The sequence below is a fragment of the Mauremys mutica genome, chromosome 6 (genome assembly GCF_020497125.1).
Source record: "Mauremys mutica isolate MM-2020 ecotype Southern chromosome 6, ASM2049712v1, whole genome shotgun sequence".
Classification (NCBI taxonomy): Eukaryota; Metazoa; Chordata; order Testudines; family Geoemydidae; genus Mauremys; species Mauremys mutica.
In genome coordinates, this window is record NC_059077.1 from 9,300,320 (window position 1) to 9,312,328 (window position 12,009).

At 43.9% G+C, this 12,009-nt stretch overlaps 1 protein-coding gene across 1 annotated transcript in view; it reads left to right on the top strand.

Moving 5' to 3' along the window:
- Positions 1 to 211: 211 nt before the first annotated feature.
- Positions 212 to 12,009, top strand: part of PIK3C3 (phosphatidylinositol 3-kinase catalytic subunit type 3) — a 134,991-nt gene continuing 123,193 nt past the window's right edge. The window contains exons 1-4 of the mRNA XM_045021739.1: positions 212 to 419; positions 2,611 to 2,799; positions 3,991 to 4,134; positions 6,234 to 6,363. Of these exons, the coding sequence (XP_044877674.1) occupies positions 352 to 419; positions 2,611 to 2,799; positions 3,991 to 4,134; positions 6,234 to 6,363 (531 nt within the window). The 5' untranslated portion in view covers positions 212 to 351. The remainder of the gene's footprint in view (positions 420 to 2,610; positions 2,800 to 3,990; positions 4,135 to 6,233; positions 6,364 to 12,009) is intronic.

A 12,009-nucleotide genomic window follows, 5' to 3' on the forward strand; every position in this document is an offset into this window, starting at 1 on the left:
GGCCATCTTGGTTGTCATACTATGGGGACAGCTATCTAGGCTGGGCTGGCGCAAGGAGGCGGCCATCTTGGCGTCCGTAGCATGGGGGGAGCCATCTTGCTTTCCAATACCATAGGGGCAGCCATCTTAGTGAGGACATTGGAGGGCGCGGCCATCTTGGTTATCGCACTCACCCGGGGCGGCCATCTTGGTAAAGAACTGCTGCTGGGGCGGCGGCAGCTCTTCCGGCCTGCGGCACCGGCGTCCCCCTAAGCAAGATGGCGGCGGAGCGTGCTGGGATTGGCGGAGCCGCCGGGGTCAGGGCCACTGGCTGAGGGCTCGGGCCGCTGCAGCGGGGTCCCCGGAGCAGCCATGGGGGAGGCCGAGAAGTTCTATTACGTGTATAGCTGCGACCTGGACATCAACGTGCAGCTGAAGATGTGAGTGAGGAGAGGGGCGGCGGGACTGGGGGGGGGCAGGGCTCGCCCCCTCCCCCCGCTGGCGGTGGAGGACGGTGGGCTGCCCTCCACCCCCTAGCTGGGAGTGGGGGGAGGGGACTCGGGGCTGTCCCCCCTCCCCGCTGGGGGGCGGTGGAGGACTCGGGGCTGCCCTCCACCCCCAACTGGGGGCGGGGACTCGGGGCTATTCCCCCCCTCGGCTGAGGGGGGAGGTAGAATCTTTCCTTTCGGGGGTGGTAGGTGAGGGGGACGCAGCCCATCATAGAGACAGTGGGGGCTGTGGGGGAAGGGCTGGGTTAGGGCTCCCTTCTGGGGGGGCTGGGCCCGGGGTTTGCCCTGTCCCATACGGGGTCGGGACGGGGCGGTGGAAGGAGCCGGGGGGGCCGTGGCCTTGCATCTGCACCTGCACTTGCAAAGGGGGCTCTGTTCATTCACAGGGGGCCTGGCACTGGCCTTGGGTCCGATTGCAGTGTTCCCTGCAATGAAGCAGGGGACCCCAGGGACTTGCCCCGCTCTTGTCCTGCGGGTCTCTTAGCTGGGGAAGTCATGCTCAGCCCAGTCAGTTTCACCTTCAGGGTCTCAGTGCTGCAGCAGGGTTGGGTGTCAGGCGCTGCTGGGTAATAGCCGCTGGCTCAAAACTGTCTGGTTTCCTTCAGAAAACCGTAGAATCGTTTCTTTGGGGTTAGGTCTTAACCTGGTAAAAGCGCTGTCTGAACAGGTCAGCTAATAAAGGTGCATTATTAGCTTAATGGTACTGTGCCTGATAACCTACTTGTGTCACCATTAACAGTTAATATTAGAAGGGGGACAAAATCTTCCCCCCCCCCCTCAAAAAAAAATCTTGTTCACCTTGTTTGTTTGATAACACTTTGCACATTCTGTATAGACAGGCCTGGATGCTGTAAACCAGTGGGTCTCAAACTTTTTGTACTGGTGACCCCTTTCACAAAGCAAGCCTCTGAGTGCGGACCCCCCCAATAAATTAAACCCGCTTTTTATATATTTAACACAATTATAAATGCTAGAGGCAAAGCAGGGTTTGGGGTGGAGGTTGACAGCAACCCCTCCATGTAATAACATCGTGAACCCCCGAGGGGTCCCGACCCCCAGTTTGAGAACCCCTGCTGTAAACACTTAAGTATGTTCATAACTTAGGCTTGGTCTGCACTGCAGAGTTAGGTCGCGGTAAGGCACCTTACTTCAACCTAGTTCTGTCTGTGTCCACACTAAAATGCTGCTTCCACTGAAGTCAGTGGTCTGCTACACCAACATAATAACTCCACCTCCATGAGAGGCATAGCGCTTATGTCAGTGTAGTTAGGGCAATGCAGTATCCATGTAGACACTGCCTTACTCACCTTGGTTGTCATTTTTGTCAGTTTCATGGCTGCCTTTGGCTCAGAGCTGCAGTGTGGGACTCACAGTTCCAGCTAAAAGAAGAATGTCAGTTTCACAGCTAGTAGGCTCCCTTCTTTGAAAATGAGCAGACACTGGGCTCACAGCTGTCCCTCCTTCCCCAGCTGTTAGCCTGGTGCAGGGCTCACAGCTGGGGACCCCAGCCTGGGGTGACAGCCCCAGTTTTAAGCCTAGGGGCTGAATTTCATAGCAGGGAGCATACCATCAAGGAAATTGACATTCTTGTCTGTTTCACAGCTCCAGCTGTGAGTCCCATGCTGCCACTAGTGAAACTAACAAGAATGTGAAGTGCATTGTTGGTAGGCTCCCTGTTGTAAAATTGAGCCCACATGGGGTTCACAGCTCTGGCTGTCCCACTGGGGCAGGTTGGGGGCTCCAGCAGGGAGCCCCACAATGCCCCACTTCAGTCAGTGGAAGAAACTTCACTGATTTCTCTAACATACATCATACATTACATTAAATAATAATTTAAAAAAAAATAGGCTAAATTCATTGATCACTTCACTGAATTTCTGAATGCTTCTCACATAGTTAGATGACATTTCTCTCTGAAAAATAGTAATCCAGTACAATTAATGACTGCAAGACAAAGATAGCCAGCCTCTGTGCTTAATAATTTCAATAAAAATCCCATTCCACTCCCCAGTACTGTGTGTATTTAAAATGAAGTTGGCATTTACTGTTAATACATATGAACTAGGCAGAACTGGGTTACTTAAAATTCTGGTTTAATGACACTTTTTTTTTTTTAATTTAGAGGAAGTCTGGAAGGGAAAAGAGAACAGAAGAGTTACAAAGCTGTTTTGGAAGACCCTATGCTGAAGTTCTCAGGATTATACCAGGAGACCTGTTCTGACTTGTATGTAACTTGCCAAGTGTTTGCAGAAGGGAAACCTCTTGCTCTTCCAGTTAGGACTTCCTACAAAGCTTTTAGCACTAGATGGAAGTAAGTGACTACATTGTATTTCATATACATCTTAGGTACTTGGACATTGAAATACATTAATATATGTTGTGACTTTTCCAAAATTTACAAATTATAAGAGAGAAACTATTAATCAATGGTCTGGGGATGTTTTCTTCACATTCTTGATTCTTAATACGGTTAATATTATTTGTACTGTGATAGTGCCTAGGAATTCTGTCAGAGCTCCATTGTGCTGAGTACAGTACACACACATAATCAAAAGATACTTGTTACCTGAAAGAGCTTACAATCCTGACATATGGCTAGAGAACAAGTGGAGAAAAACAAATGAAGTGTGAAGAGATGAGGGATCAGGCAAAGGAACAGCATATACAGGAAGTTAGGCTAGATTATCATAATGGGTCCTTTTGGCCGTAAAATCTCTGCAAAGGCAAGGTGAACAGTGATTTGATTGATTGGTATAACAAGTAGCATACATGTTTTATTTGCTAGGAAATCCAAGCATTATATCCCGTTGTGGTACAAAGGAAATGTCCAAATGTATCTCATTTTCAAATCATAACTACATAGTGGAAACTATATCAAGCCAAGCAATTTCCATTTGCTTATGGGGAAAAGGGCAGAAATCCTCATTTGTGTTCTGCTTGAAATATCTCCTTCAGTAAAACAGTTTAGAGAAGCCAAAAATTCTTTATTTCAGATAGCTTTATTTTACACATCCTAATATATCTTTGTAATTATCAGTTATAAAGGAAATTTTAAGAGTGACAACTGGTGTTTTTTAATTTGATTTTTCAGAGTAGCATCCCTGGTGTTTAATAATTATTATTGTTAGTGAAGTAACTTTAGTTAGCTATTTTTGAGGCATGACTAAAATGTGTGTATTTGTGCCTTTTTTCTATTCAGTTGGTTAAGGATGGCTGAGTTGCATTTTATTTTTATTTTATTTTTATTTTTTGGTCTGGGCCTGTAAATGTTCATGACAATTCCCATCAACAGAGTTCAGTTATGAATTTTGAATATTTTCTCTTTGGCTCTGATCCTGCAAACACTTCCATGTGTGTAAGTGTGTACAGGGCCAGAGCCCAAGTGAACATATTCAGCCATTCCTTCAAAGTTTAAATATTAGGGAAAAATACCTGTATGGAGTATAAAATAGAACAATTTGAAATATGAAGCTCATAACTAACAGTGAGTTTCTCTCCTCAGTTGGAATGAATGGCTAAAATTGCCTGTGAAGTATCCTGACTTGCCCCGCAATGCACAAGTGGCTCTGACAATTTGGGATGTGTATGGGCCAGGTAAAGCAGTTCCAGTAGGGGGAACAACAGTCTCGCTGTTTGGAAAATATGGGTATGTTTCTTTTCTTTGCATGGTATCATAAAATAATAGTTTGAAATGCATTTGTGCACAGTAATAAGACTCCGTGGTCGTATTAGGGAGTGATGCATTGATGTAGCTACATTGCTGCAATGGTATAAAGCAGAGCTTGTACCAAGGCCGCCCAGAGCATTCAGGAGACCTGGGGCAAAGCAGGGGAGCTGCGGCGCTTGTACTCACCTGGTGGTGGTCCAGGTCTTCAGCGGCATTTCGGCGGCGGGGGGCCCTTCACTTGCTCCACATCTTTGGCAGCCCTGAAGGGCCCCCCACTACTGAAATGCCGCCGAAGACTCGGAACGACTGAAGGGCCCCCTGCTGCCAAAATGCCGCTGAAGACCTGGACCGGCGCCAGGCCAGGGCTTGAGGGACCCCTGCGGGGCCTGGGGCAAATTGGCCCACTCCCCACACACCCCCGGGCGGCCCTGGTTTGTACAGGTGTGACTTGCCCTGCTTTGCACTCATGCAACTGATCTGTCCTGGGGTGTTGCAAAGATGTAGCTATTTTGGTTCAAAAGTCCCTAAAGGAGACAAGCCTTTAGGGTGAAAGTTCTGAAAGCTCTTAAGTTTTAAAATTGCAAGTCCTGAGACCACTTCAAATCATGTACTCCAGTAGGTTCATATATTAGCAACTATTTGCACTGCATGTTTATATAGGTATGGAAATATGTGCTTAGTTTGAAGTGTGAACAGATCATCAACATTTGACTGGCATGTGCTCTTTAAGTGTTGTAATGACATTGATAAGCACCAGTACACTTGTCTCAACCAGAGTTTATCATAAAATAAGGACTAGTCTTTTTTTGTTTTTGTTTAAAAGGATAAGAAATGCAAAATACCTGTCTATGCAGTATTAGTATAAGGCAGGGGTCGGCAACCTTTTAGAAGTGCTGTGCTGAATCTTCATTTATTCACTCTAATTTAAGGTTTCGTGTGCCAGTAATACATTTTAACCTTTTTAGAAAGTCTCTTTCTATAAGTCTATAATATATAACTAAACTATTGTTGTATGTAAAGTAAATAAGGTTTTTAAAAGGTTTAAGAAGCTTCAGTTAAAATTAAATTAAAAGGCAGAGTTCCCCGGACTGGTGGCCAGGACCCAGGCAGTGTGAGTGCAACTGAAAATCAGCTCACGTGCTGCCTTCGGCACCTGTGCCATAGGTTGCCTACCCCTGGTATAAGGTAAAGGTAATTCAGGAAGAGTGGGATCATCAAAGGAGCCTAAGGGGACTAGACAACCAACTGTGACTGACAATCAGTGGGAGTTCTGTACCTAATTCTCTTAGGAGTCGGTTAAAAATCCCAGCTGAAAAGCAGAGAGTCAACCCATATATGCCAGGAGTCCGGGTTTTGGGTGTGCATTGGTAGGTGGTTCTGGCCTAGCTAGCTTTGTTGTGCTCATCATCGTGGAACCTTAATTAGAGCAGCTCTTAAGGTCTGGGAAACATGAAGAAGATCTCTGCGTAAGATCCAAATTTGTGTGTCTCACCAACAGAAGTTGATCCAATAAGATATTACTTCACTCGCCTTGTCTCTCTAATATCCTGGGACTGACATGGTTACAACAACATTACATACAACATTTTGTGCAAATGGCATTGGGGGGTTCCATATTTGTCTTTACGGACTTTCAGAGCAAATTTACTCAGTTTACAAGTAAAAAAAAAAAAGATATTTATTCCTAAGTGCTTGCTCTTTAAAGTCAGCCACATAATCTGTAAACCAGGTGGGCATTCTTACTGCCTCGTGCATCGTCACTGGTAATAAAAACTGAAGGCCAAGTCCTGCCTTCAGTTTACACCTGTGCCACCCCATTGACTTTGGGAATTGACAATATTTTTTCACTTACAATGACTATAATCTTCTTCATTTATTTTTAAACTGTACGGGTCACTGAAAATGAAGGCCACCTAAGATGTGCGTTACCATGCACTTTGCAGTTCAGTTAAATAATGCATGGCAGTGTGATTGTGAAAGTTTGGCAAAAGGAATGTGGGGGTACTATCATTGTATTTTGGATGCTGATGGCTGTGGTATTTGCAACTTACTAAAGTGGTGCTGCATCTTTCCTTTAGTATGTTTCGTCAAGGAATGCATGATTTGAAAGTCTGGCCCAATGTAGAAGCTGATGGCTCAGAGCCCACCAAAACTCCTGGGAGGACCAGCAGCACTCTCTCAGAAGATCAGATGAGCCGATTGGCTAAGGTAACGTAACAGTTCTTCAGTTAGGTCTTTAAGGTTGCTTGCATCTATAATATAGAAGCCCGGTATGGAAGACCTGCTTTGCGTGCCATTTTCTGACATTAGTTATCATGCTTCTCATTTAACTATAAAGGATTATTGGTGCACTGTAGCATTTCTCTATATAAACTGTAGATCAAAGTATAAAAGTTAATATCTGGCCACATCATGCTAAAACCCCAGTCTTCTGTAAGGAATTTATGAGCATGCCTTGAAAGTGCTCAGGGGAGATCAAATGCTGAACTCTTCAGTTTTAATAAGAATTATTTTAATGAGCTTGTATTTTAAGAGATTTCAATGTAGCTTCTGTAGCCATTCTTCAGTAGTGGTCTTCTAAATATGAAAACCTTAAGCCACGTCTACACTACAAACTTTGTTTGATGCAAGTTACTTCGGCAGAAAGATGCCCCAGTTTATATATTGCTTGTGCATGTTTGTGTCCTTGCATCAGCGCTGTGCTTGCTCACCCAGAGCGTTTGTGTTGATGCATAGTGCAGTGCAGTTTGGGTAGGTATCCCAGTGTGCAACAGGCCACTGTCTTTTGGGAAGTTTTGTCAAAGCATGGCAAGGCTAAAACAAGTTGCATAGCGGTTACTGGGAGCAAGGGGTTAACTTCCCAGGGTGCAACTGTCTTAATCCAGGTCATCTATATCCCATAATTTTGGCATCTTTTTTCAAAATCCAATGAACTCTCATGGTTCTCCTCATTATCTGTCATGTCTGACAGAGGCATGGAGCCTGCACAGCTCTACACTATTGTCCTAAGCGTTGCAAGCAAGGACACATGATTCTCTGGTATTTGCAGAGCCACAAGAATAATGCAATCATGAAGATTTTTCGGAGGACTGTCATGGGATCTCACCCCCACTTTGAGCTTGTGGGTTCAAAGATGGGGACCCGCATGTATTCTGCCACCACCCTAACCCTTAGGGTGGGGTTCCTTCTCGCTGCCACCACTCAATCAAGAAATGTGGATTGAGACACAGTCCTTCCCCAAAATCCTAGGGGATTCCAAGAGCCCCAAATCCATGGAGTTCTTACACCCAGGAGAAACAAACCATTCCCCCTGCTTCCTCCCTCCTCCCTTTTCCTAGGAGAGATACCGGGATCCAACTACAGAGGGATACCTCCCCCTCCCCTTTCCCTGAGAATCCACCCAAGGAAAGACCAACAAGTCCTTAATAGAAAAGAATTTATTAAGAGAACAAAAAGAAAGTACAGAATCTCTATGAGCCCAAGCTGGACACTCATAGGGTATAACCTTATCAATCTCTGGAGAGAATCCCCTCTCCCCCTTTTCTCAGTAAAAGCAATATCAGCAAACAGGAATAAAGCATTTCCTTTAGCAAACACACAATTGCAAATATAGAAATCAAATCATAAGACTAATTCGCCTTTCTAATTAATACTCACTATTAATTAGTAGAAACTACTCCAGGAGAACTTGGAGACATGACTGTCCTCTGTTAGATCCAAAAACAGTTCTCCCACAGAACACAGACAAAAGCTTCCCTCCACAGAGATTTGAAATTATCTCATCTCTGATTGGTCCTCTGGTCAGGTGGTCACCAGGTTACTGAGCTTGTTAACCCTTTCCAGGGAAAAGAGACCTTAACCCTGATCTGTTTATTTATGACAAGGACAGATTGCTGTGCAACGTAGCGAGAACCAATTCAAGGTTGTTGTTGATGGTCATGGAGCAGGTGGTAAAATGCTGTTTCTGGGCCCGAGAAACAAGCACTGACTGGTGGGACTGCATTGTAATGCAGGCTTGAGATGACGAGCAGTGGCTGCAAAACTTTGCAAGGCCACGTTCTTGGATCTGTGCGCCTAGCTTGTCCCAGACCTCCGGCCTAGGGACACCAGAACGAGAGCTTCACTGACAGTGGAGAAGCGAGTGGCGATTGCACTGTAGAAACTCGCAATGCCAGATTGCTACCAAATCATTTTGGAGTTGGAAAAGCCGCTGTGGGGGCCGTTGTCATGAAAGTGTGCAGGGCCATTAATTGCTTCTGCTACACAGGACTGTGACTCTTGGCAATGTGCAGGACATAGTAGGTGGATTTGCAGTAGTGGGTCCCTGAACTGCAGTGGAGTGGTAGACGGGGCACACATCCCTGTTTTGGCACCAGACCCCCTTGCCAGAGAGTACATCAATAGCGCTATTTTTCTATGGCTTTGCAAGCTTTGGTGGATCACCAGGGATGCTTCACTGAGATCAATATGATCTGGTCAGGGAAGTCACATGATGCTTGCCTCTTTGAGAACACAGGACTGTTCAGAAAGCTACAAACAAGGGCTTACTTTCTCAACCGCTGGATTACCATTGGGGGTGTTGAAATGTCAATAGTGATACTGGGGGACCCAGCTTACCTCTTGCTTCCCTGGCTTATGAAGCTGTACACGGCCACCTCGACAACATCAAGGAAAAGCTCACCAGGTGCAGAATGACAGTTGAATATGCTTTTGGTAGATTTAAGGAATGCTGGCATTGTTTGTTCAAGAGATTGAATCTCAGTGAGAAAAATAGCTTGATGGTTATAGGTGCCTGCTGTGTCTTGTGCAATATCTATGAAGCGAAGGGGAAAAAGTTGACATTTCTGTGGCTGGTCCATAGCTGTGCTTGCACAGCCTCTTCTCACCTGTCGGAGAAAAACTCAGTTCTCGCTTTTAGTTTGGGTGCAGCAAAATCAAATACTTTATTATTTCTCCAGTAATTACAATGGAGGGAGAGAGTGCCATAGGACACAGGGTCTCCCCAGTCCCGGACAGGTCTCTCAACTGGTAAACAATTACAGCAAGCTTTATACCTTTGTTACAGACAATTTCTAGCAATAATACAGACGGTAAAAAGCAACAAATACATTTTGTTTATACATAAGCCTTTCTGCTATCTTATTTGTCTCACTCCTAAGAAAAGTAAGCCTGCATATTTGTTTAGACTGTTGCAAGGTCGTAATAACTATGTACACAGTTCACTCTGTCTCACATTATCTTGCTTCTACAAATCTCACGTCATTAGGGTCACAGCTAGCCTAACTCATGCTAAGTAACTGACATTCATTAAGATCCCTTCAAATCCTTGTTAATTATTTCCTGGCTTCCACACACCATTGGCCCAGGAGAGCCAATACTTCCTGCTACTCCAATCTGCAGTGTATCTGGAGCATGTAGCCGCATGGTCAGCTAGGCAGTTGTGCACAACAGTGGTGAGCTGCTACGTGTGCCTGCAAAACTGGACGAGTAGGAAAGGGCATTTCAAAAATTTGCGGGATTTTCAAGGGGTGGGATACCTTTGAATTAATATGCAAATTAGACACAATTAACTCAGGCCTAAACAGAGACTGGGAATTGTTGGGTCATTACACTAATTGAATCTATTTCCCTATGTTAAGTTCTCCTCACACCTTCTATGGGTCATCTTAATTATCACTTCAAAACTCTTCCTGTTGGTATGCATACTTCCACCTTTTCATGTTCTCTGTATGTATAAATATCTCCTGTCTGTGTGTTCCATTCTATGCATCCGAAGAAGTGAGCTGTAGCTCACGAAAGCTCATGCTGAAATAAATTTGTTAGTCTCTAAGGTGCCACAAGTACTCCAGTTCTTTTTGCGGATACAGACTAACACGGCTGCTACTCTGAAACTTCTGAATGATGTGACGCCTGGGCAGTGGAGCTCACAACTGAGGCCAGAGTGGTCAGTGTCGGGCATCGTGGGATAGCTGCTAGAGAACTGTTAAGGTTGACAAAGATAACACAGTGTCTATGCTTGTGCTGCGTCAACCTCAGTATATTGACCATGGCTCCACACCACTTGGAGAGGTGCTATTACTATGTCTGTTTAATATGCTGCTTACATCAGTGGGAGACAAAATTAGGTGCAGACACATGCACAACTACGTTGATTCAAGGTGGCTTACAGTGTCCTAACTTTGTAGCATAGATCAGGCTTTACTCTTCAGATCAGTAATTATTAGTTCTAGCATAACATTAAGACCATTTTAGGTGGAAATTGCAAGAAGAGATATTAGATGTTAGCACTTCTTTGGTGACTCAGTGGTATTAATATCAATTTTATGAGATTAGATGTTAACACTTCTTTGGTGACTCAGTGATATTAATGTCAATTTTGTGCAGAAACAAAGTTTCACTGCCAGAAGATAATGGAATATACTTTTCTGTTGCCTCAAAGCTTGTCTTGAAGAAGCGATGACCATAAAGGATGATTTCTATAATTGGTCAGTCTGTGTTCAATCATGAACCATTTTGTTGATTAGCCTATCACTCCACCTTCTTGTAGCAAACATAGGCCATGCTCACTTAATAGTTCAACTATTTTAATTAATAGACTTAGGTCAGATTTAAAAACTTGGTGATTGTCTCCTAGCTTTTCAAGGCAGCCAGACGCCTTTATAATTGTGCAAGGAAAGTTTGTGATAGGGAAGTTCCAGTGCTATAAATCTTTCCTCTTCTAGAGATTTATGATGGCGATAAAATAACTTTCATTTATACTCTGTGTACCTTGAGTTTCTAATAGAAAACTCATTATAATCTGCTCATTTATAGCCAACAGGTCACTATAACATGAGCAAGGTTGAATTTCAAGAGCCGTAAGAGGGTACTCTGATCCACAGAAAGCTTGAGATGCTGCTTTTTGTTTTTTTTGTTGTAATGGTTTTCTTTTTGGAATGGGAACAAAAGCAATATAATTACTGTCTGACAACCTTAATACTAATTATGTTTAGAATCAACACTAGATAGCCTTCTATTGAACATATTCCTCACTGGATTCTAGGAAAATTGACTGAGCATGGAATATTTCATCAAGTCTTGAGTTTTTTTGTATTGCATTGAGGAAGACATTCCATTGTGTTTAGATTTAGCGTAGGAAGAAACTAAGTGCATATAATCTTAATTTTCTGTTTTAGTATGGTGAATTGTTTTAATGTAGTGAAATGTTGTCCTCCTTTATTCCTGCATTTATATCTACACGGTTTTGTTTTTCACAACACTTAGGACTAGTTTAGTTTGGCATTTTTCTTTTTATGTTGGCATAGCTACTTCTGTACTCCGCTGACATGCTTTGTGCCAACCGCTTTGTCCCCCTCCTGCTCACACGAGGAGAAGTCCCACATACATAAGGAAGCCAAAACATTGGCAGTACACAGCTCTGCACCCTCCAGGATGTGCTGAAGAGCACTGACCCTGAAGATTTACAGATGTTTGCAGGAGTTTTTTGTTATCAAATGATCTTAGAAAGTCTACAGTGAATGAGGTCAGCAAGAGATTTTGTGGCTAGCAGACTAGGCGGCATTTTTTCCACCTGACTGTCTCTAAGGTGTATTGGGTTATGCCTATTTTCTTATGGACTTCCGAGAACTTGGAGAAAAACAGCAGTCCTCTCTGGCAGTTTTTGACAATTAAAAAACCCACCAAAACAAACAAAACACTTAAAGAATATCCCACCCAACAGAAAAAAAAAATAAGGTTGAAGACTAATATGGGCATTGTGAGTACACATTACTTTTCAAGAATGTTAGACATAAGTGTTATAAATCCAAGAAACACAGGAGACAAGGCTGCACTTTTCAAACAAGGCACCCAAGC